This window comes from Periophthalmus magnuspinnatus, chromosome 5 (assembly GCF_009829125.3).
Source record: "Periophthalmus magnuspinnatus isolate fPerMag1 chromosome 5, fPerMag1.2.pri, whole genome shotgun sequence".
NCBI lineage: Eukaryota > Metazoa > Chordata > Actinopteri > Gobiiformes > Gobiidae > Periophthalmus > Periophthalmus magnuspinnatus.
Window position 1 is genome coordinate 410,281 of NC_047130.1, and position 25,684 is coordinate 435,964.

Here is a 25,684-nt window from a genome sequence, read left to right on the forward strand (position 1 = left end):
ATACTGTAAAATTGATTTTTTTTTTAATATTTTGAGTATGAATAATTGATGTGATTTGAGATAATCAGGAGCTTCATTAGGACGAATAAACTGAAAGAGGGACGGCCCTCGGGAGGAATATTGCAATGAGGACTTTTAATGTTATTTTAAAACAGAACCCTGTCCAGAAGTCTCAGGCCGAGCGTGTACAGCCTTTTGTTATTCAACCACCTCCTCTGATATGTTTGTCTTTACCCTTTTCACTTGAGCTTCACGTTGTTTTATTTTATTTACAGTACAAAGAAAGATATTGAGACTAGCAGCATTCACAACATATGGTCCAACATTCAAGCAACACTAAAACACTGAATATTGTTTTAAATAGATCTAGAAACTATTCTGTTTTGCTTTTTTATATAGTATATACTGTGTATATATATACGTATTCATTCTATTTATATATCTCTATATACTACAAGTGCAAATGACCAGAAACAGTTTCTCTGATAAAGAAACCAAGAGTTAAATGATTAAAGTGACAGCTGTCCTTGGTCAGTGAGATGATTCAGGATTTATATAATGTACATATACAAAATACAATATAGGCTATGTGTAAAAAAATAAATAACATGATCACATGAGTCCGGATTTTCCACTATTGCACATTTCAGATGCTCTTAATGCCTCTGTGAAAACTCGCTCGCTTGTCCGCAAAGTGACTCGATTCTGATCCCAGTGGAGGATCGAGGGCCTCGCCGAGAGTCGACTGCATAGAGGGCGCTCATGTGGACGCAATGTGTTTCTGAGCTACAGAAGCCATTGTCCTTTCTACGAACCGCCGCCGTCCGTTACTCTGACCGTTTCTACCGTTTGATCAACTTTAACACTTTAGGTCCCGGCCAAACCTTTTAGCGCTCGATTTAAAGCCTCGAAAAAGATTTGAACTTATGGCACATTTAAATTTGGCAAAACCACTTCACATCTTTGAGTCACAATCAAAATTATATATTTCCTATAATATATATATATAACTATGTGTTATTACTATGAATACATATTTGTTCTTTAGATGAAAAAGTTTGTTTTTAAAGTTGATGACGAGCATCAGTCTTTCACATGTCGCACAGTGGAGGAACAGTGCAGGTGCAGAGTGTGATCAGTGACAGAAGCATCCAAAGAAACACAAACAGATCAACTTTAAAAACTGCATTTTGTCTCGTCCTTTCTCAAGCGAAAGGACCGTCTTCTTTCCACGGAACGCAATTTTTTTTTTTTTAGAATGTCACAAAAATACAGTCATACCAAACACCGCGTCAGAGCTTGTACATTATTTACAGTGGTCCACACGAGGGGCTCGTCCTACGACCGTCTCCCCACTTTGTGTCACACCGGCCTTTCCACGAGTAAAACACACGATTCACAGTATAAGTACGTGTCAATCTCTATGAACTAAGCTAGCCTCGGCGTTGTTTTTTGGCACTAACAGTGGCTACGGGAATAAACAGCCACTAAGAAATGAGTAGTAAGAAAACACAGCATTCAACAGAACACATGGATCACACACAGTTAAGAGGACGTCATGCTGAAGGGGGCGGGGCCTGTGGGACGTTAGCGCGGCAGCTCGTTTTTTCACTCACTCTCGAGGAAGGTAAAGTTCTTTCAAGCTGGTGGTCGTGATGAGGGATCGTCTTCAGCCTCGAAACGTCACCACATTAAAGACTATCGGAGGTGTCCATTTACACGGGGAAACCGACCTTAATCTTCCAAACAGACGCCATCCAATTTTTTAAGAAAATAAGACAAGCGTTGGAGAGGTCAGGAAAACAAAAACAACAACCAGTGCCCATGCATACTGTATGTGCTCACACCTCCACCTCGCCACCGCCCGGCGCCGTCTCGGTGTGAGGTACAAAAGGAAAGTTATATAGACCAAAAGAAAAACAAATATAGGTAGTAGCATCTATAAGTCGACCTAGAGCCTACGTTGGTTATAGGAGCTGAATGACTACAGTGTGACGCCGCTGGGGTGCAAAAGCTGAGCGGGGTGAGAGGTCAGGGGTGAGAGGGCAGGGGTGAGAGGGCAGGGGTGAGAGGTCAGGGGTGAGAGGGCAGGGGTGAGAGGGCAGGGGTGAGAGGGCAGGGGTGAGGCGGTCGGCACACAGAGATATGTCGAGAGGATGGGAGGAAGAGGAGGAGGAGAGGATGAGAGAGGAGGAGGGGCTTCAGGGGGGGGCGGGGTCCTGGGCGGCTGGTTTTTCAGGAGTAGATGGTGATGACCTCCCGGCCTCCTCCACGGACCAGGAGCACCCTGTTCAGACCCTCGGTCAGGACTTCAAGGAATTCCATGTCTGAGAAGAGAAGGTTAAGAAAACTGCACAAACATTTCATCAGGAAATAAAAGATGCAGATTGTGTTTTGATGATGCTAATGTTTGATTTTGTTGGTTTTATGAATTATCAGTCGAGTACATTAAACACATTAAACACATTAAACACATTAAACACATTAAACACATTAAACACATTAAACACATTAAACGTCTTTGTTCAAAGTGTTCACCCTCTGGCTCCATCACCACATACATCTCCATTAGCTGCTTGGCTCTGGTGCAACTTTTATGAAAATAAACGATAAACGCCAAACAATTTTGTAGTTGGAGTGAAACTGGAAGTAGCACTGACTTCAAAAGCTTAAAAATTACACAATGTGAGGGACGTCAGGGCGAGGCCTCGTCTGCCGCTCCCTAAACTCAGAGAAGTGATTTATTTGATTTTATTTTCATAAATATATAAACATAAATATTCTCTCTTCTCTTTGTCTCATATCAGATCCACTTTGTTGAGTCACTTCTGATGTTGTTTATTGTGGTGGAGTTTTTATCCAATTATATTTCAGCTGCTTTTGTTGTCAGGCAGATTTCATTTTCCTGGAGCCTTAAACAGAGCAGGCCCCGCCCACAGAGCAGGCCCCGCCCACAGAGCAGGCCCCGCCCACAGAGCAGGCCCCGCCCACAGAGCAGGCCCCGCCCACTGTAACACTGTGACAGATTTTAATAGACAATCAGATTTCGATTCTGCACATCAGGACCAGACAGAAGGTCCTACGTGGACTGGGCGTGTCGTGTGATTGGATAATAAGACGGACAATAAGACGACAGTTTGCAAAACGTCAAATTAAACCTGCAGATCCAACAAATATCACTGTATTTTATATATTTAACCCATAACGGCTGAAGGAGGAGAGACTGATCTTATTTTCCTTTCCTCAGTGCTGCTGAGTCTGTACTGAGGTGATGTCATAATGTGTGAGTGGGACGTCACTGAAGGGTCAAGGGTCAAACGCACGACCCGACACTGATATATATTGTACAGTCGAACGTCCACGTCACACAAACACCCAGGTCTGTGTCAATAATAATGTCGTCCTGTAAATTCGGCTGTAAATTCTTTCTACTCTCTTCTCTTTTGTTTGAAGAAAAGTCGTTTTTTTCCATCTTAGTCGTTTTTTTCATCTTAAATTCTGCGTCAAAGCTCGGGCAGCGTGTTTGTGTTTCTCATCATTTTCCAGATTAAACAAACCACCCGCTCACGTTGGTTCCTTGAGTTTTTTTTTTTGAAGGATACAGTTCTCGTCTCCTGTCCGGTTCCGCGGCGGCCCGGGCATGTTGAGCAGGACGAGCTTGGCCTCAGCGGACTTCTTCATGATGACCTCGTTGAGCCTCAGCGCCGTGTGCATACGTCGGACGTTGGACTGGTTCCTGACGACACAACAGAAAGCGGAGGTGGATCGATTAGCGGCGATTAAAGCCCCGACACTGAGACGTGGTCGACGCGTTCAGTGATTCAAAGGATGAACATTCGCACGATGAGTTTATGTGGACTTCAATACTTACAGGTTTTCCCACTCACTGCAGCGTGAAAAGAGAAACACAAGATTAAACACAAGATTAAACACAAGAAACACACGACACACACTTTGTCTTTTACTCTTTTAGGTTAAACTCGCTGCATCTGTCCAGATAAAGTGACATTTTTAAAGTGTGTGTTCGGGCTCATCTCACAGACCTTCAGCTTCAAACACAAACTTTTACAGGCTTTTAATTATTGGACAGTTTGTTGATTTTGTTGAAGTCTGACTTTATCAAACTTAGCTCCGTGTTTGGAGTCAAAATGTGGACGTAGATTGTTCTTTCACAGCCTCATTACACAAAAAACACACAGGTTTTTCTCCTTGAAGCACAAACTTGTTTTCACCTTCATCTTTCTTGAAACTTTTCCTCTTCCTGAACATTTTGGATCGTTATTTTCAAATATTTGTCAGTTGTCATTAGTTTATGGTCAGTGCACACATTAAATCAGCAGAGACTTATTTTAAAATGACAGTCGTGCCTTTAATTTACCTTCTCATGGGCCACATAAAATGAAAAGGCGGGCGACATTTTGCCCGTGGGCCTTGAGTTTGACACGTGCTCTAGCGTCGCCTCGGTCGTGTTTAACCTCGTCCTGCACAGAGGCTCATCATAAATGTGCTGCCTGTTAAAGTAAAAAGAGTTTGACTCTTTTCTCCTCACACTCATCGTTTGTTTCTCGTGTAAACTCTGGAAAAATGACTCTCCATTTTACAAAAAGAAAACTCAAAATCTTAGTCACTTTTTTCACAGTTTAAAGTTTTTACAGAATCGCAACAAAAATGAGAAAACAGAAGAAGAGAAGAAGAAGAGAAGAAGAAGAGAAGAAGAAGAGAAGAAGAGCGACCAGAGCTGGAGATGAATGAGATTTAAAGTCTCTCCAGAATATGATGTTCCATTAACACGACTCCACCAACGCCACCTCCACCAACGCCACCTCCACCAACGCCACCTCCATTTCCACCACCTCCACCACCTCCACCTCCTCCACCACAGCTGAACACACACTCACGGCTTCATGTTGAAGATGTCTTTGAGGCCCTCGGGTGTAGCTGCTCCAGGAGGTTTCGCTGCTTCTCCGTCACACTTCTCCGTCCAGGTCATCTGGACCTGCGTCCCGGGACTCTGCACCTCCTCGGGGGTGAGCGGGGTGGCCGGGGTGGCGGGGCTGGCGGGCGTGGTGTTGTCGTGGATGAGCTGCACCTGCGCGGGGGAGGACACAGGGGGAGAAGACGACTTTGACTACGGGAGGAGGACAAGCAGGTAAAGCAAGCGGGACGAGAGCGAGAGGTCGAGGCGGGAACGTAGGACATGAGCGTAGGACATGAAGTAGGACATGAACGTAGGACGGGAACGTAGGACATGAGCGTAGGATAAGTTTGAGAGAGAAGAACGTAGGGTATATTTGAGAGAGCAGAGTAAACGTGTTAAGATGTTTGTGGAGAAACGTCTCATGTTCAGCGACAGACAAACTTGTTTAACTCATTTAAAGACGTCGCACATGGAGAATCCCTGATCACTTTTGTCCTCCATGTCCAAAATGAAGGAGGGAATAGAAAGACAGACACACGAGTCACAAACACTGACGTTTAAGCAACTGATGCACCGTCAGATGGATGTTTAGGAATTGTACCAAGTGAAGAAGTTGCAACAAATCATAAAACAGCTTCAGACACTGGACGCCACGTTTGACCTTCACATGAGCTCATTTCCACTGAAAATATTACATATGATTTTAGTGACTCTCTCCGTACCTCCTCCTCGGGCTTCTCCTCTTTGCTGGCGGCCGGGGGCTCCTCCGTCACACTGAGCTGAGTGGTGACCGCGGCCGGGTTCTTACGACGGATCGACCCACGGGACGAGTCAGTGATGCTCTGGATCTGTGCGAGGAAAGAGGCGAGAGGCGGCGTTAAAAGCTTTATGAGTCATGAGAAAATAAAGAAGAAACATGCAGTATTCATCGTCTTCTTTAAATAATCATTCTCAGAGGAAAGGATTTATTTTATTGCGGTCACATACGAGTTTAGTAAATATGAGACCGAAGCCCCCGCGCCGAGTTAAAGCTTCATCTCCAGAGGGATAAAGTGTCATGTTTTATCAAAGCAGCAAAGACGAGTGAGGCCTTCAAGCGCCGTCACGTTTGTTTGTGCGTCTTTGAGCCACGTTATCGACGCATAAACATAACAAATGAAAACAGCAGTAGTGGTCGTAGCCGTACCTCTCGCTCACGCTCGTTCTTAGTCAGGTTGATCTGTTTGAGCATCTGTGACCGCTGCTCCATCACCAGGGTCTTCTCATAAGTGTAGGCTGAGATGTCACTGTCTTGCTGCAGAGACAAACACAGAGTTACAGCCTCTGAAAGCTGAATTCACACCAGCATAAAAGCATTTTGAATAATTGAGGGAAAACTGCAAAATGCATGATGTCCTGGAAAAGGAAAATGTGCAAGTTCAACCATCGAGATCTGGAGAATCTGATGTTTTCATTATGAAATCTAAATCTAAAACGTGCAGTCTGTTTTACTGTGGCATTAAATCTACTCAAAAAGAGCTCACCATTTCTACGACTTCCACCATGGCGTCGATCCGGAGGTGGTACAGGAACGTGGTCAGGTCCTTCTTCATCTGAATGCTGTTGTCATCCATCTGAGCCACAGTGAAGATGCGCATCTTGCACTTCCTCCAAACCTGACGCACAAATGTCGAGTATTTACAAATCCTGTGTTTCCTGTATGTTTTTTATAATAAACTGCACATTCACTCGTCCTAAATCTCTGTCCTTAGACCGTGTTCAGTGACACATTTACGCCGCTGCTCTCCATCAGTGCACTTTGGTCCAGTGCACTTTGGTCCAGTGCTTGTTGTTGTTCTCACAGATGTGTTGTACCTTGTGCTGGCGCAGGAGGAAGGGCAGCAGCATGAGCATCCCTCCATCATGGACGATCCACCACACGTCGATGTGACCCTCGGTGAAGCGCTCGCCGTTGGACGGGAAGGCGGAGATGTTCTTGGGCACGAGCAGAGCCAGGTGAGCCGCCGTGGTTTCTCTGACGAGCTCTGCAAAGTTAAAGTGTCCACGTTTAACATAAGTACATCTGTAAAACAACATGTTTTTACTTTAACCCCGCGGTGACCGACCGATGAAGTTCCTCCAGTGCTGGTGCTCGTCTCCCTGTTTCCAGTTGCGTGGCCAGGACACCAGCACAGCGTTGTGTTTGAGTCCTCCCAGTCCACTGGCCTGGAGCAGGTGGGACGTCGCGTCTCGCAGGTTTGATGAGACGGTCACCTGACTGAAGCCCTTCACCTTCTCTGTCTCCATCAGTTTACGCAGCGCCTGAAAAAGACAAATGTGTCAGAGGAAACATGGATTCTGTCGACAGCAGGACGTTCATCAGCTCGAGTCTCCATGAAATAAAAGTCTGGTCACTGTTAAATTTAAATCACAAGTTGAATTTTCAGGAGGCAGAATCAACAAATCCAAACAGATTCACAGCCCGACGTGAGGAAAAGTCACGTTTGTCCTTTTTGTGCCTCAGGTTTTGCAGATCTTTGGTTGATCTCCATGACGTGTTTAGACCAGCTCTTATCCCATCACCATGTCCAAGGACAGAGAGTACCCGCTCTGCTCGCCGAGTACCCGCTCTGCTCGCCGAGTACCTGCTCTGCTCGCTGTGCCCTGTCGTGGTTCTCCAGGTAGGTTCCCTCCAGTGCGGTGCCCACGATCGTCAGGCCTTTTCCCGCCTTCAGCTGGTTGGTCAACGAGAGCAGACGCGGCTGCTCGATGTTCTGCTCTGAGTCTGTGCTGACCAGGACCAAGAGCTGAGGCCTGAGACGAGAGGAGAGAGAGGAGAGAGAGGAGAACGGGAAGAACGGGGAGAACGGGGAGAACGGGGAGAACGGGGAGGACGGGGAGGACGGGGAGAACAGGGAGAACAGGGAGAACAGGGAGGACGGGGAGAACGGGGAGAACAGGGAGGACGGGGAGAACAGGGAGAACAGGGAGAACAGGGAGAACGGGGAGAACGGGGAGGACGGGGAGAAAATAGAGGGCAGGAGATTGGAAAGGGAGTAAATGAGGCAGAAAGAAGAGTCAAATTAAGACGCCAGAAAAGAAACGGCTGAGCGGCCCAAGTAAAAGTTCTAGTCGGGAAAGAGAGACAGAACAAAATAACACAAATGTGGACGTGTTAATACGACTCACAGACGATTATAGAAATGGAAAAACAAAACAAACAGACGAGTCTTAAATCTCGTACCTCCAGTTCTTGGTGTGAGGTGGACCTTCCTCCAGACGCATCAGAGCGTAACGTGCGGCGCTCAGAGACAGACCGCGGATCCCGTCGCCCCACTCCTTCTCCGCCCTGGAACAAACACACATTTATTTTACAGATCAAAACCATCGCTCGGATTAAAGCTCATGAGATTAGAGAGAAACGAGTAAAACATGAAACTAAAGAGGATCATTGGAAAAGTTTATTTTTCAACTTTAACTTGTCAAAGTTCACACATTTGAGTGTTTACGAAAATGTTTAGGCTTCATCTATAAGAACACACACACACACACACACACACCCCCCACACACACCCCCCCCCACACCCCGACACACACACACACCCACACACCCACCTGGACACACCCCCACTCACACCCACACACACCTACCCCCTCACCCCCACACACACTCACACACACCCCCACCTGGCCACACACACCCCCACACCCCCTCTCACACACACTCACACACCCACACACACCCCCACACACACACCCCCACACCCTCACACACACACCCCCTCACACACACACACTCTAGGCCCTGAGTGCGTCTGTTCCCGCGCTCACCCTGCAAACTCGATATACTTGTAGATGGAGCCGGCGATCACCATGGCGACGATGGCGTAGTACCAGGAGCAGAGGAACATCAGAGTGAGACACAAACTCATCCCCAAAAAGGACAGAGCCCTGAGAAAAGACGAAAAAAGACGAAAAGACGAGACGGGACAGTTTAACCTCGACGGCAGGAGGCGGCGGACGAGCGAGGACAGAACTGGACATTACAAAAATGAAAGTGTTAATTTAGTGTGATTCATTTAGGATCATTGGCACAGAAATGATCCGTTTATTTTCTGTCTTTTGCAGGTTAAGTCCTCAAAATGGCTCCTATAAACAGGAAACGTAAAGTACAGCAAAACTAAAGCTGAAAGGAAAATGTGTGTTTTCTATTTTTTAAAGTTTTTTTTAAACTTGACTATCATCGAACACATTTGATTTAATAAAAGTCACAAGAGGAACATTACACCGTGTGGATCAAAGTGACAGAAGTTTCACTTTGTTTTGGTCATAAATGTTCATAAAACTGACGTGAGGATAATAACTAACTAAAGTTTGACACTGAGACACGTCTGGTCAAGCTGCACTGACCAGTGGTAGAACTTGAAGCGTGGTCTCCAGTTGGGCGTCCTCAGGAGAGTCTGAAGGGCACAGGCCAAGTTCACAAACATGTAGCACATCAGGAAGAACCTGGAGGAGGAGGAGGAGAAGAAGAAGAACAAGGAGAAGGAGAAGGAGAGACGAACATGAACTCAGAGGATGTCTGTGTAAACCTTCAGTCGTCCAGGTCTGATCCATAACAAACAACGAAGTTAAATCTGTCACTGGACAAATCGAGTGAAGACGTTTCACTGCTCAGTTCTTCAGAAGAAGAAGAGACTTGGACGAGCAGAGAAACGTCTTCAGTCCAGTGACAGATTTAACTTTGTTGTTTGCTCTGAACTCAGAGGACATCAGCAACATGAAAGACACAAGAACCATCTCAGACTAGAGGACTAAACCAGGACTAAACCAGGACTAAACCAGGACTGAACCAGGACTAAACCAGGACTGAACCAGGACTAAACCAGGACTAAACCAGGACTGAACCAGGACTGAACCAGGACTAAACCAGGACTAAACCAGGACTGAACCAGGACAGAACCAGGACTAAACCAGGACTAAACCAGGACTGAACCAGGACTGAACCAGGACTAAACCAGGACTAAACCAGGACTGAACCAGGACTGAACCAGGACTAAACCAGGACTAAACCAGGACTAAACCAGGACTGAACCAGGACTAAACCAGGACTAAACCAGGACTAAACCAGGACAGAACCAGGACAGAACCAGGTGAATCATCGTTTGAGTTTTGTTCAGTTTAAATCTCTCTCTTTCTTCCTGTAGATGTGACTCAGACCTCGACTTTGACGATGTTTAAATCCAGACTCAAACTTTTCTCTTTTAATGTTAATTTTCTGATGATTTATATTTTGATTTGTTGTTTTGTGATTTTAATGTCTCATTCTGTAAACACACAAACACACAAACACACAAACACACAAACACTCTGAACACACTGAACACACTGTGGACTTTGTGATGTATAAATAAACTCACCTTGATGTTTCAGTTACTTTTATCTGCAGAAGCACACACAGATCTGTTGGCTAATGTTTAGTTTGTTTTATAATTTTGAGTTAACGCCTTTTGAATAACCGTAAATTCGAGGTTGTGGTGTTTTGTCTCCGTGGAGTTTGTCGTAGCGGCTGATATTTATGAGCATGGACAGAACAGAGCAGCCCACTGGCCTTTCCTGTGACGAGTTAAATCTTGAGTCTTTAAAACTTGGCATTTGCATTGTTTCAGAAGTGGCAGGGGGCTGGCTGCTCTGATATCTGCCACTGCGGGGAGGGAAAGATGGAGCAGAAATAATGAGAGTGTTTGGGCGCTCACATGGAGAGAATGGGAGCCACCGAGTCCAGGGAGGCGATGAGGATGCCACTCTCACAAATACAAGCTGTCAGCAGCAGCGACCATGTGGGCTCGCCATTGGCCTTCCCGTGCCCGAAGATCTGCAACAAGAATACACGCAGTACTTTACAAACACGCGTGAACTGTGGCCTGAGAACATAGAGTAACATTAGGACCGGACGTAATTCAGTTTAATCAGTGTTTTCCATTTGATCTGCCGTTGTTTTCATGTTTATTTGACACTTTACTCATTGTGTTTATGTCTAAAAGTGTCATGAGGATTAAGTTTTAGAGGAATCTGAGCGAGACGTTTGGGGAAATCCAAGCACAAAATCTAAAAATCTTATTATTATTACATCAGTGAAACTTTAATAATAAAATTACATTCAGATTAGTAGAAAAAAGGTTTGTTTAAACAGAAAAATACATAAATCCTGACACAGACTGACCCTCAGCGCCGGCACTATCCCGTCTTTGGCGATGGCCTGGAGGAGGCGGGGAGCTCCGGTCAAACTCTGAAGCCCCGCCCCACACGTCGAGAAGAACGAGCCAATCACGATGACCCACGGAGACGGCCAAGCCAACGTCCCAATCACCAAGTTCCCATGGACCCCCTCACCAAACCTGAAACACAGACGACAACAACGCGCTCCAGAAAAACCATCAGACGCATCAAAGTTATAGGAATAAATAAAACAGCGACGTACTTGTCCCTGAGGACCACGCCCTCGATGCAGGCGCCGAAGAGGATCACACTGGACATGTCTGAGCACGAGCAGCGTTAAGGAACATTTAAACCTCAGGGAAAAGGATTTATGTGGCACGTTTTACTCTGGACGTTTTACTCTGGACGTTTTACTCCGGACGTTTTACTCTGGATGTCTGCAGTGCCACCATCCTGGTTCAGGGCAGGAATAAACAAAACATACACAAAACATACAAGAAACATACACAAAACAAGCACAAAATATACACCAAAACATAAACAAATATACACGATACATAAACGAAATGTACATGAAACATACACAAAATATACACCAAAACATACAAGAAACAAACACAAAAACGTGCACAAAAAAATGCACAAAAAAGGCACAAAATATACACCGAAACATACACAAACATAAACCTACATGCACAAACACACACACACACAAACACACACTTGTGCACTAAACACACACACACACACTTGTGCACTAAACACACACACACACACACTTGTGCACTGAACATACACACACACACACACAAACACACACTTGTGCACTAAACATACACACACACACACACACACACTTGTGCACTGAACACGTTGCTGGACACACAGGTAAACGTCTCCCTCTGAAGCTGTGACATAACTACGTCACCGTCCTGTGATGGAGAAACATCAGTGAATCATGTTTAGAAAAACAGCCCAGTTCAACGACACTGCGACAAACACGACGGCGCTTTATTAACTCGCCGTCGCATCGGCGGCTCACTGATGCGATTAGACGTCTTAATCAAATTGGAAATGGCTTCAATCTGATTATAGAGAGAAACATTGATGATCTAAAATGGCGGCTCACAGAGACTCACTTAAAGAAACACATTATCTCTGAGATGATGAGTGAGGATCAGGTTTTATCTTTGTGTTTTCAGTGAGTGTAGATCAGACTCTGTAAGAACATGTTTGTATTTAGCTCATGATTGAGACTTAACCTCATACAAGTTTATCATTCAGATCATTTATGCACCTTTGACCTGATTTACACTAGTTTTATAAAAGGGTTTTTCACGTTTCACAACACGCTGACCTTTAATTATGACGCTCCTCACAGCCCAATCAGAGCAGCTTTGTTACAGACAATGTTTCCCCTGCAACTGCACTCGACATGTTAGAGGCTTTTTCAGAGCATAAATGTGCTAAAAATGGATGAAAAAGGATGTTCAAAGTGCTATAGTTTGGGCACGATTAAGTAAAAACTGGGAATGTGACACGACAACATCCTGGAGGTGTCAGAAAAGGCTGTTTTGAAAATGCAAAACTGAATATCAGGTGCAAAAAAATGCTCAAAATGCAGCAAAAATAGCTCAAAAAATATAGAAATATGTTGATAGCTTCCACATAAAAGTATAAAGTATATTTCTGTACTTTTGTGTGTATTTGTAAAGTCTTTTCACTGTTATTAGATTCTTAAAAATCACCTTACACAGATTTAAACACATTTCTGTTGCTAAAAAAGGACAATAATTGATTTGTTCCAGCAGGGGGCAGTAGTGAAAGGATGCAGACCGTGGAGGTGGTGGTGATGGCGGCGATGGTCCCGATGGGGATGGACTTCTGAGCGTCACGCAGGTCTCCAGAGCGGTTGGATCCGGCCATGATGCCTGCAGGTTTATGTCAGAGTTAAATCGGACGCCGCCGTGCGAACGTGCGGACGATTAGCGCCGTACCTGTCACCGACGGGAAGTAGATGCCCACCAGCAGCGTGAAGAAGCTGGTGATGTCTGCGAGCACGTAGCGGTTTGAGCTGGTCAGGGGGTCGTCCACGTCCTCCGCTGACTCCATGTTCACTCGGGCGATCAGGTCTCCTTTCTCGTAGTACGTCGGCATCAGGTTCTCTGAGGATAATTATGCACAAAAGGAACAAAATGACCAACTGTGCATCATTTGACTTGATTATTTTTGTTCTGTTGGACTGAATTACATTTAAATTTTGAATAATAACATTAACGTTGTTCATGAGACGTTTTAGCACCAGTAGAGTAACGTTTTTAGGAGAATATTTGTAACATTATCATTTTTTATTTAATATCAGAGCCCTTTATAATATTTGCATTAAAATTCAACAAAAGCCCAATTTCAGCTCAATAATTTTGTATTTAAGTATCTTAGTTTGTATCTAAGTAAAGATGGAACGATAATAAAAACAATAATATCGTTTATCGTGATAAAAGGGGACGCAATAATCGTTCATGGGACATTTTATGTAATTGTGATTATCGGCAACAAAAATAATTGTCTTTATATTTCCAGAATGTGCAGAAAAAAAAAAAAAAAAAAAAAGATTTATCTACAGGGGTGTCAACACTGGGGGGGACAAACGGGTCAATTGTTCCGGGGGCCTAGCGTTTTAGGGGGCCCATAATTGTAAAACTTCTCGACTTGGGTCCCCAAATTTCTGCCGTGATATAATTGTTAATCACAATTATTTTGGCCATGATAATCGTGACACATCAACGTTGTTCATGAGACGTTTTAGCACCAGTAGAGTAACGTTTTTAGGAGAATATTTGTAACATTATCATTTTTTATTTAATATTAGAGCCCTTTATAATCGTTGCATTAAAATTCAACAAAAGCCTAATTTCACCTGAATATTTTTTTATTTAAGTATCTTAGTTTGTATCTAAGTAAAGATGGAACGATAATAAAAACAATATCGTTTATCGTGATAAAAGGGGACGCAATAATCGTTCATGGGACATTTTATGTAATTGTGATTATCGGCAACAAAAATAATTGTCTTTATATTTCCAGAATGTGCAGAAAAAAACAAAAAAAAACAAAAACAAAAAACGATTTATCTACAGGGGCGTCAACACTGGGGGGGGACAAACGGGTCAATTGTTCCGGGGGCCTAGCGTTTTAGGGGGCCCCATAATTGTAAAACTTCTCGACTTGGGTCCCCAAATTTCTGTCGTGATATAATCGTTAATCACAATTATTTTGGCCATGATAATCGTGACACATTAACGTTGTTCATGAGACGTTTTAGCACCAGTAGAGTAACGTTTTTAAAAGAATATTTGTAACATTATCATTTTTTATTTAATATCAGAGCCCTTTATAATCTTTGCATTAAAAGTCTAATTTCACCTGAATAATTTTGTATTTAAATATCTTAGTTTGTATCTAAGTAAAGATGGACAATACTAAAAACAATAATATCGTTAATCGTGATTAAAGAGGAAACAATAATCGTTTGTGTGACATTTTATATAATCATGATAATCAGTAACAAAGATAATCACCGTTATTATTTTCCAGAATGTGCAGAAGAAAAAAATATATATATATATATCCACAGGGGTGTTGACAGAGGGGGGGACAAACAGGTCAATTGTCCCAGGCCCCCAGGGTCTTAGGGGGCCCCAGAATTGTGAGATTCTTAACTCGGGCTCCCAAATTTCTCCCGTGATATAATCGTTAATTGTAAGTATTTTGGCCATGATAAATTTGAATATCGTCCCACGTCTATATCTAAGTGTATCGTCATGTTTTAATTATGCAAACTGACAAAGGACGGCTCTTTGGAGTGTTTAAAGTCTGTCTATGGGTTTAAAAATTCAAAACAAAATATAAATCTTTTGAATGTAAAAAAGTCGTGTAAATGTCGCACACAAAAGGAAGTTGGAATCCACGAAAACAACTTCCCCAGACGTCGAGCTACTTTCAAACTTTGACGCTATTGTGCAAAAACTTGTCAAACTTTCCCGTACACTGTTCTGAGTTATAAAATGTGACACACCAATATCCAAAGTCATTCGAAAAGCGGCGTGAAGCACAATATGGGAACTTTATGTGCAGATGTGAGCGCTTCCCTCGCCTCCAGGATGGGAAAAAATAACAAGTTTTGCATAAATCTGAAAGTAAACTGACCTGACAGGATGCCGCTGGTGACCCCCGGGATACCCTGGATCTGAGTGATGTTATTGGCGACGAAGTACTTGTCGCAGGTGGCGTTCAGGTACGGCGAATCACAGAACATCTGCCAGAGCTGCGTGGTCACCGTCCCGTTGGCCGTCTCCAGCGTCTTGGCACAAACGTCGAAGCCTTTCCACATGAGGGTGCGGTTCCCCAGCAGACACACTCTGCGTTCAACAGGCACAAGGAAGGATTTTTATCTGAAGAACTTTGGAAAAACAGGTACTTTGAGAAATACTTTTATTTACAGAACGATGGGCCTCACACAGAACAGCAGATCAGAAATTAGACGTTTAATTTGTGCTAAACTGGGGAGGACAACGTTAAAAATGTGAACTAAACATCTGCAGAATGAGCTGGGCCACTACTTTGAAACACGTCTCTCCAGTACAGGGCCGGTCCCAGCTTTCAGGGGGCCCTACGCTGAGTTTGTCTCTGGGGCCCCCTCCTGGCTCAGCTGTTGGTGATTCACATTTGACACATTCTGACTCTCATCACTTTGACCAGTTTTTTTGTGTTTATCTGAACAACACCAGACTGAAAACATCCAGAATGTCACAACTACCATAGATTTTTAAAGTTCTAGACAATTTTTCTTCATTTCTTTTGGATTTTAATGTGTTCCAGTTGTTGTTCCAGTTGTGACAGTGTTTCTTACATTTACATTATGTCGGGTCCTTGCTCCGGTGTAAACACAGAGCTGCCCTCACCTCTGCCCGACTCAAAAACAAACACAGCAGCAGATATTTTACGACTATAGATATTAAAAAAATGTGATTGTTTTAGAGGGATATTAAGGCTGTAAACACTCAAGCCCTGTGTCCAATAAAACTTGACATATTATATTATTTTCAATATAAATGTATGGGCACGTGGGGGCCCCCTGCTGGCGTTGGGGCCCCAAACAGCTGCTTAATCTGCTTATAGTCTGGACCGGCCCTGCTCCCATAATACTGTCCAATCCAAGCTCAGGGTTTAGCATCTTAAACTCGTCATTGGTTTAAGATTAATCTACACAAACAAACACAATCCTGACTCGAGCGCAAAGGTGAACACGACCTTCACCGCTCCAGGTCACACTCGTCTTTTGACCTTCACCGCTGCAGGTCACACTCGTCTTTAACCTTCACCACTGCAGGTCACACTCGTCTTTTGACCTTCACCGCTCCAGGTCACACTCGTCTTTTGACCTTCACCGCTGCAGGTCACACTCGTCTTTTGACCTTCACCGCTCCAGGTCACACTCGTCTTTTGACCTTCACCGCTCCAGGTCACACTCGTCTTTTGACCTTCTCCGCTCCAGGTCACACTCGTCTTTTGACCTTCTCCGCTGCAGGTCACACTCGTCTTTTGACCTTCTCCGCTCCAGGTCACACTCGTCTTTTGACCTTCTCCGCTGCAGGTCACACTCGTCTCATCCCATTTGTAACATTTTGCAAACGGGACAAAGGGAAATGCACTTACGGGAACTCTGGCGGGTCGATGGCGGTCTTGATGACTCCGGCGTACACGGCCAGGATGGAGAGGATGACGCAGGCCAGAAACACCAGGGCCAGTTTGTTGACGTATTTTACTCCGACAAACACGACGGTGGCCATGGAGGTCAACAGGATGGTCCCGTACACTCGCATGTTGTTGAGCAGCGCCGCCTCCGCCTCCGGACCCTCCAGACCCTCCAGAGGGAAGATGGCGGCTTTGGGCACGATGTAGATCTGTAAACACGGGGGGTGCGTGTTATCTGGGGCACAGGTCAAAGGTCAGTCTTTTGGTTCATTTAAAGAGTCACATGAATTAAAACTAAAATAAACATAAATGCTCCTTTTTCTGCGTTCTGGATATGAGCTGATGATTGACGTTTTAAATAAATTATAAGGTGATTTAGATTTCCGTATTTTCTGGATGATAAGTGTCACTTTTTCACTTTTTCCGTAGTTTGTCGGGGGGTGAGACTCAAACTCAGATGCGACTTTCAACATTACTGTAATTTAAAAGACGTCTGAGAAAAACAGAACAAAAACGCCCCTAAAAGAAAATAGTTTTGTTAGTTTTTTCTTCTTTATTTTTCTGATTAACTGTTAATATCTTACGTTAAAAAACAGACACGTGTTCAGTTCTGTCTGTGCTTCATGTTTGTGTTATGTAGCGGTCGATTATACATGTTACAGTTCACTTGTTCGACCACTAGATGGCACTGGTGTGTTAGTAATACCTGTAAGAAAATGTACTTGACTCTTTTCTTTTATACATTTCATATTTCATTTCCTCTTTTTATTTCCTCTTCATGTATCAAACCAAAAAGGTGATGATTTGGAACAATATTGTAAATGTTTAGTAAACTACTTCCTGTTTTCCGGTTCAGCCTTTTACGCTAATGTGACCTCTGACCCGACGGAGCACTATTTAAGAAACAGTTGAAAAGTAAAATATAAAGATTTAGTTTCAGCGGTTTGTTTACAGGCCAAAGTGTCTGTATATTTTATAGTTTGTTATATTTGATGTGTTTGAAGTAAAACTACAGTGAACATCAGTGAAAACAACTCTGGTGTTTCTCGTGTTTGTGGACGCACATGTTACGTTAGCGTAGCGTATCTGATTATTGTTTGTTGTCTGTGTGTTAGCGTTAGCGTTAGCGTGCTGTGCTGATATTCAGCCTGTTTGTCTCTATTTTATTATTATTATAACTTGCCTTTAAAGATAAAATGTCTGTCTTAGTCTTGGATTTTGCAAAATAAATATTCCTCAAAAAATGTGACTTATCGTCCAGCGCGACTTATATATGTGGATTTCTTCATTATTTTGCATTTTTTTCAACTGGAGGGACTTAAAAATATGTAAGTAAGTATTTTATTGGGTCATTCTGTTCAAAATCAAACATTATTCACTTGTATAAAGTTGTACATAACATTTCTATCATGACTGAAAGAGTTTAGGCTGAAGTAAAAACGACTTATAACGTCTAACTCTATTTAATAATAACGACGCACAAGAATTACAAGAAAAGCAGAATCAGTTCGACAACAAATGACTCGATATGTAACAAAAGAAAAAGGACAAACCACAGCAGTTCACCTGAATCACTCCTGAGTCCTGTAATGTTCAAAAAGTCGTGTTTTATACTGTACTTCTTTTTAAATGCTTTTATTGTGTAGGAGCTTTTTCATTTATCCTCCAGGTTGTTCCACACACTGACCCCTCGAACACAAACACAACCACGGTTTCACTGGTTCTAGTCTTACTTTTTTTTTAATAATCCTGTTCGTTTAAGATGATTTTGACTCTGTTTGAATAACATCTGTAAAAAGGGGCGGAGTTTATGATGATCTGCCTTAAACATCATCACGACTCAAATCAACATCAGACAATTTTACTCGTTTTAACTGAACAAAAACAGGATTTGTTGGTGAACTTTGGTAACGTTATCCAGTCACTCTAGTGTTACATTCTTCTAATAAAAGTTTGTTTGTGTCGTTGCTCAAGGGCAGTCTGAGGTTGTTTTGAGAGTTGAACTTTGCTCGTTCCTCATCACGTGTTTGGTTTGTACCGAGGGATCAGAAGTGGCAGCTCTGGGCCTTAAGGCTGGTCCTTTAGCCAAGTGTTTCTTTAATAGATTCTGTTCTGGGGACAAGGAAACATCAACAGGAAAAGAACGATGAAAATGGACCGACCTCCGGCTCATGAACCGATGTGGAGCTGAACGGATCTGCAGTTTAACACTTTATTGTATTTGCATAAAATGAGACTGCAGTGAGGTCAGGATTTCACTTTAATGGAAGAAAAGTTTGTACAAATAGAAGTAAACACGCATTTTAAAATATTAAACTGTGTTATAGAAAGAAAGAAGATATTAAACCAAGAGATACACGGGATTATCAGATTATGTGATTCAACTTTAGTTTACACAACGCTCTCCAAGTTGGTCTAAATATTTCTCTGATAAATGTTTAATTTTGTCACGTCCTGGATCTTTTCCTGCTCGGGTAATTTTGCCAAAAGGTATTTTCACGTACAGCACGAAAATCCGGCATTAGCATTTCTGCAGCCGCCGCACACGGCCGACTGAACGCTATTTAAATTCACGTTAATTAAAGAACTCAAGCATGGTAATAATATTTTTAATGAGGTGCCAATCTCTCTCTTCTACTATGGCTAACGCTAAGAATATTCCTACCACATATAAAACGGGAAAGCCCTAATTAGCCCATCAGAATCTGTCATCGTTTCAGATGATTCACGGCTCGCCTGTTACATAACCATGGGAGTTTCTGCGTTTTAATGATCAGCGGGATAATGACTAGGTAGCAGCGTTTATTGACAAGCAGCAGTGGACAGTGGCGTCTCCGTGGCGTCTCTGTTGTGGCTGGGCAGGCTAATGCGATGCTAAAAAGAGGCGTATCACTAGGCAAACAAGTCACCGCAAACAATTCCCACTTCCTAAAATAGAATCTCGGGCTTGTGTTCGTCGGTGGAAAGATTAAACGTATTCAAATGAGCCTTCACCAGATCCGCTCCTCGCTATTCTTCTGGGATTTTTTTTCTTTACAATGGAAAACTAAGCCAGCATTGACCCAGAAGACAGAATTAAACTGTGGGTAGCCATTAGAGGAATCCAGAGGAGCAGATGCAGCAGAGGACTGTGCGGAGCTTCCACTCTCAACTTCAAAAAAAAAAGCTTGTTTTTTGCTGACCGTGTCTTGATCATCCACTAACGCAGCACCAGTGTAATTATCCAGGCAAATGAAGACGTAGGGAGTGATAAATATAATCAGTTTCAAAGAGTTCATGATGAAAATAAGATGAAAGAACATTGTGTGCACCGGACAAAGCGTCGCGAGCTTCACTTAAGCAGTTAATGATCAGACATAACGGCCAAACATAGAGCCGACTCGTACAGCGACGCTCGGGCGAGTTACGCTTCATAAAATAAAGTTAATGGACGGGAAGGACCGGCACAACAGTCGGTACTTAGCACTTGGACGCCGCACTGATCTGTCCTCAGCAGACGTCTGGCTTTGTGGTGAGGACACTCTCCTGATTTTATCTCTTTTATTGAACCGTCTCCAACCAACGAATCGGAAAATCAGAACTGAAAAAACATGCAAAATTCTGCTTTACCTTAAAACATGATCTTTCCCTCATTAGAATCTGTTATATTTCCTCTCTGCCTTCGTCGTCGCTCATATTTGTCTAAAAAGCAGCGACCCACATAGAACTTTACATTTTTACAACATTTAGAACAATATCCCTGAAGATTCCTCTGTATAAACGTCACAACATCCATTTCCACAGTCGAATAATCGTGAACTGGCTCAAACAGAAGCTCTAAACCGTGTCAAGAGCTGAGAGAAGAGGCTTTATGACTCAGACAGATCAGGAATAGCAACAAAATGACACAGGGAATATGTAAATGTTGCGTTTTTGCTGAAAACACTTTGGTCTGTAAATATGTTCCACCCTGATGTTTTCACGCGGCTTCACTGCAGCTTTATCTCTGTAAAACTCATGAAAATCTCATATTTACGGGGCTTTTGTGGTCCAAATAACTAATAGATTAACTGGTGAAATGATCTATTAGCAAAATAAAGGTTTGTAATGATTTTTGTCTGTAGCTTATGTTTATTTTTATGTATTCAAGGAGGGAGAGCGCTCACATTTCCCTTTTTAAATACAGAAAATGTCTGTTAACATGATCTGATTGTGTGTAAATAACAAACTACCTCAGGACTATGAAATGACTCAAACGTTCAGTGGTTTTACGTCGAGAGCAGCCGCCTCGGGAGCCCGGAGCCGCTCATCTTCATTGATCTAAATCCAGGCGGGTTTTTCCCTGTAAAGATCAGAGTCTCACCAGGAGCAGCTCGATGGCTCCCAGGATGTACATGGCCCCGGCATAGGTGGTCCCCAGGTAGAAACAGATCCCCACCGCTCCTCCGAACTCAGGGCCCAGCGAGCGTGAGATCATGTAGTACGAGCCGCCCGCTGCACAAACACAACAGACAGAAGGTCAGCGCAGGGTCGGAGACGAGAGTAACGAGGCTGGTGGACGAAAACAGGAGGAGAGTTTGACCCAAAGTGCTTCTGGAGATAATCTGTCCCGTGTATTTAAAGCAGAGAGTCCATAGCTTTTCCTCATAAATCATTTTGAACTACTTTTCTAATTGTGCGTCCTGTTTTTTTCATCTTCATCCTCCGTTCGCTTTCGAAAAATCTCACCAGTTACTGCATTTCCATCCCCTTGTTTTATGATAATCACGTCCTAAAACATTTTTACCAATATACAATTTACTCCAAAATATCTTTTCATTTAAATTCAATTACTATTAAATTTCACTTATTTTTATTATTTTTTTAATTTATTTTTTTTATCTGAAACGATAGCGCGTCCACGTCTGATTGATAAGTGCTTTTATACTCTGCCCGGCCAAAACAAAAACAGTCAAACGCTAATATTTCCTTGGATCACTTTTAAAAAACGCTCTTACTTTCACTTTTAAACATAACGCTGAGTTCTACCGTTGTTTTTCTTCGTTTAAGTGTCGCCGATCTGGATTATTCAGGACATTTCTTCTAGTTTTTAATGATTCGTTGGACAGTTTTTACCCAATTTTAGTCGTTTTTGCGATCTCAGACAGAAAAAGATGAAGTTTAAGTGTGTTGTCGTAGAAGTAGAAGATGTTTGTCTGCTCGTCCAAGCCGCGGCTTGGACGAGCAGACAAACATCTTCACTTCTACGACGATTTGTCCATTTTACAGATTTAAACTTCGTCTTTTTGCTCTGGACCAGACCTGGATGACTTTTTTTTTGTCCGGGCAGAGTATTTCCCCAAACCCTGGACGCTGGAGCGGCTGTGCACAGAAACAATACCACCCTTCTGCACAAACCTATAATTTCTACTCAGTGGGAAGTTCAGTAACCCTTAATACATAAACCAACAAAACGGAGCATGTCGCACGTTACACAACTCAAGGAGGTGTCGCTTTGTCTTCAGGCGGCGCTGATTAATTAGAAGAACCGCGTCTAGTCGACTATTTAAATCATTTTGGTCATTGTAATAGTCATCTGGACTGAACAGACTTAACAACAGGAGCGAAAAGACGTGTATCACAAATCAAAATGGCAGAAAAAACAGTGTTGATCAATAATAGAGGATTTGTGCATCGTCTTTATCTCGTTAAAAATGTAGAATGTGCAATAGAAACACATGACGTGATGCACAGGCCCAAAAGTCACTGACACTTTTAAATCTTCAATATTTTCTATAATTCTTAAGTTAAACTCAAAAAATTTTAGCAGCAGATAAACTGAACCTAACGAGATTTTTGTCAATAAATACAGTTATAATTGTTCATTTACACTTGAACTTATCACGACTTAAACTCGGAGAAGTAAAAATGATCTAATTTCCAGTTTATGTCTCTTATTTGATCCTCGATGTCACGTTTTAAGTCGTTTATCGTCTGAGGTTTATTCACAAACACATTTTCTTTAAGATCGACCCACAGGAAGAAATCAGGACGAGTCAGGTCTGTGGAGATTCTGCCCCCTGTCTGTGAAAAACACTTATTATTCCTTTAGTGTCATTTACTCTCGGGGCGTCTCTGGTGTTAAAATGTTGAATTTGACCCATGTGACTCAAAGTTCCTCTGCACACTGAGGGTTTGTTCCTCGGTGCTGGATTTGCTCAGATTAATGTGGGAAGAGTCTAAACGCTCTGGAAAAATAAAATTAAAATATTTAGAAACAAAAGAGTTACACATTTTGTTAAACTGTCAGTGACTTTTGAGACGCTCTGTTCATCTCGTGTCAGGTGAACAATCCCAGGCTCAATCTGTTGTATGTTTTGGGCTCATGACGGGTTGTGTGCGACCTCACAACCCCACACACACACACACACACACACACACCCACACACACACCCCCACAGTACAGGAGGAATCCACAGCTCAAAAACAAAACGACGAGTGTGTGGTTCATCTGCTTCACTCACCTGGAACAACTCCATTAGTCGCGATGGCGCTCATGGAGATGGCAGTCAGCATCGTCTAAAAAGAAAAAAACAACACAACATCAGCCTCTAGACAATAACACACACACACACAAACACACACACACACCCCAACACACCCCAACACAAACCCCCCCCCCCACACACACACACACACACACAGTAACACAAACAGTAACAGTAAATTAATCAACTCAAACAGTTTTTTTTCTGTTTTTTTTATTTTTTATTTGTCTTGTCATATTTTTGTGGATAAGATGAAGTTGTTTTTTATTTTTCTAAACATTTGATGTTTTTGTGTCATTTTAGTTCAGCCATTTTGTAAATCACAATCTGTGAGACGAGGAAGTGTTCAGTGTAAATGTTCAGTGTAAATGTTCAGTGTAAATGTTCAGTGTAAATGTTCAGTGGCTTGGATGTTATCTCTAATATTGACTTGGGAGAATAACACGCACACACCCACACCCCCACACACCCCCCCCACACACACACCCCCTCACACACACACACACTTCTTGCCTGAGTGGAGCTGACACACTGCAGACCTCAGAGCCTCAGAGCAGAACAGAAGAGACAGAACTGAAGCACAACAGCAGGAAAAGGCACGAAAAGACACAGTGAACAGACAGGACGAGGAGGAGAAGGAGGAGGAGACAGAGGAGAGGAGGAGACAGAGGGAGAGGAGGAGACAGAGGAAGAGGAGGAGAGGAGGAGCAGACGAGGAGCAGACGAGGAGACAGAACTAAAGCACAACAGCAGGAAGAAGAAAAGACAGTGGCGAACAGACAGGACGAGGAGGAGAAGGAGGAGGAGGTGAGGGGGAGACAGAGGAAGAGGAGGAGACAGAGGAAGAGGAGCAGAGGAGGAGCAGAGGAAGAGCAGAGGAGGAGCAGAGGAGGAGCAGAGGAGGAGCAGAGGAGGAGCAGAGGAGGAGCAGAGGAGGAGCAGAGGAGGAGCAGAGGACGAGGCCTTTACTAGAGCTCGCCCTGATGCAAAACTGTATTTGTTATATTAGTTCACCTAGTGGTTTAAAAATGAAACTACAATCACAATAAAACCTGGTCCACAGATACACACAGACACACACACATACACACAGATACACACAGACACACACACACCCACACAGATACACACAGACACACACACATACACACAAACATACACACACACACACAGATACACACAGAGACACACACACATACACACACACACTCACCCCAACATACACACACAGACACACACCCACACAGACACACACACACACACACACACACCCACACAGACACATCCACACACCCCGTCACACAAACTCAGGAGCAGTGTGTGCAGCAGTGAGGAAGCCCCCTGTCTTTATTTATTGTCTTTACACATGTATCAGACTGAATCTCACTGAGGTGAGTCTCTCTGCTCGTCTAATTGGACAAACACATGGAGTGTGACCTTGGGGCCCCGTGGACAAACCGCAGACCCTGACGTCCCGTCTCTAATGTCCTCATAATGAGATCCACCCACAGCAGATAAGACTCTAATTATTTAAGTGTTTTATCAGACGAGAGCCGCGCACGCGCCGCCGGCCCGCGCACGCGCCGCCGTTAAGATTCAAGCCACACTCCAGCAGCCCTAAAACTGTCTCAGTGTTTTATTTTTTACACTCAGGTTCACGTTGTCCTACTTTTATTTCTCTCATCAACCTCCAGCCGCACAGACAGGAGCGCCGGACGCATCATCAATCACACGAGGAGCAGAGTTTGTCCCTACAGTCTGGAGCAGGTCAGTGAAGGGTTAATGAGGAGGTGCATGAGGAGGTGCATGAGGAGGAGGAGCATGAGGAGGAGGTGTAGAGGAGGTGGTGTAGAGGAGGTGTTTGTGTGAGAATGCACCTGGTTATGTCACAGTGGGGGGTTTTCTTCCCTCTGACCCACAGCCCGGGGCCTGTTTTACTGTCCCACTTTGAGGAGGTGCAGGTGAAGTGACGGAGGCTCAGAGTGACGGAGGTGACGGAGGCTCAGAGTGACGGAGGTGACGGAGGCTCAGAGTGACGGAGGTGACGGAGGCTCAGAGTGACGGAGGTGACGGAGGCTCAGAGTTTATGATGGAGGATAAAATGGCTCTATTCTGCCAAACAGGTCGATCTTTCATTGTTTTTTTTTATTTATTCAGTTTGGTAATTGTGTTTTGATTAGAATTATGCAAATAAATAAATTGCTTTTATATCATCTTTACAGACAGACTCTGGCTGCGCTCGTCTCAATAAAATGTGATGCTTTGTCTCGAATGTTCCGCATCGTGGCATTAATGTTTTTATCGCTGA

General features: G+C 43.4%; 1 protein-coding gene across 1 annotated transcript in view; it reads right to left on the reverse strand.

Moving 5' to 3' along the window:
* Positions 1-1,255: 1,255 nt before the first annotated feature.
* Positions 1,256-25,684, reverse strand: part of slc12a5a (solute carrier family 12 member 5a) — a 151,601-nt gene continuing 127,172 nt past the window's right edge. Inside the window, exons 5-25 of the mRNA XM_055222141.1 lie at positions 23,353-23,407; positions 21,213-21,343; positions 16,832-17,079; positions 15,323-15,534; positions 13,114-13,281; positions 12,949-13,047; positions 11,379-11,436; positions 11,121-11,295; positions 10,654-10,772; positions 9,308-9,406; positions 8,729-8,848; positions 8,142-8,246; positions 7,543-7,711; positions 7,024-7,219; positions 6,773-6,942; positions 6,442-6,573; positions 6,105-6,212; positions 5,641-5,766; positions 4,899-5,089; positions 3,603-3,736; positions 1,256-2,327 (exon numbers count right to left, since the gene is read on the reverse strand). Of these exons, the coding sequence (XP_055078116.1) occupies positions 2,236-2,327; positions 3,603-3,736; positions 4,899-5,089; positions 5,641-5,766; positions 6,105-6,212; positions 6,442-6,573; positions 6,773-6,942; positions 7,024-7,219; positions 7,543-7,711; positions 8,142-8,246; positions 8,729-8,848; positions 9,308-9,406; positions 10,654-10,772; positions 11,121-11,295; positions 11,379-11,436; positions 12,949-13,047; positions 13,114-13,281; positions 15,323-15,534; positions 16,832-17,079; positions 21,213-21,343; positions 23,353-23,407 (2,907 nt within the window). The 3' untranslated portion in view covers positions 1,256-2,235. The remainder of the gene's footprint in view (positions 2,328-3,602; positions 3,737-4,898; positions 5,090-5,640; positions 5,767-6,104; positions 6,213-6,441; positions 6,574-6,772; positions 6,943-7,023; positions 7,220-7,542; positions 7,712-8,141; positions 8,247-8,728; positions 8,849-9,307; positions 9,407-10,653; positions 10,773-11,120; positions 11,296-11,378; positions 11,437-12,948; positions 13,048-13,113; positions 13,282-15,322; positions 15,535-16,831; positions 17,080-21,212; positions 21,344-23,352; positions 23,408-25,684) is intronic.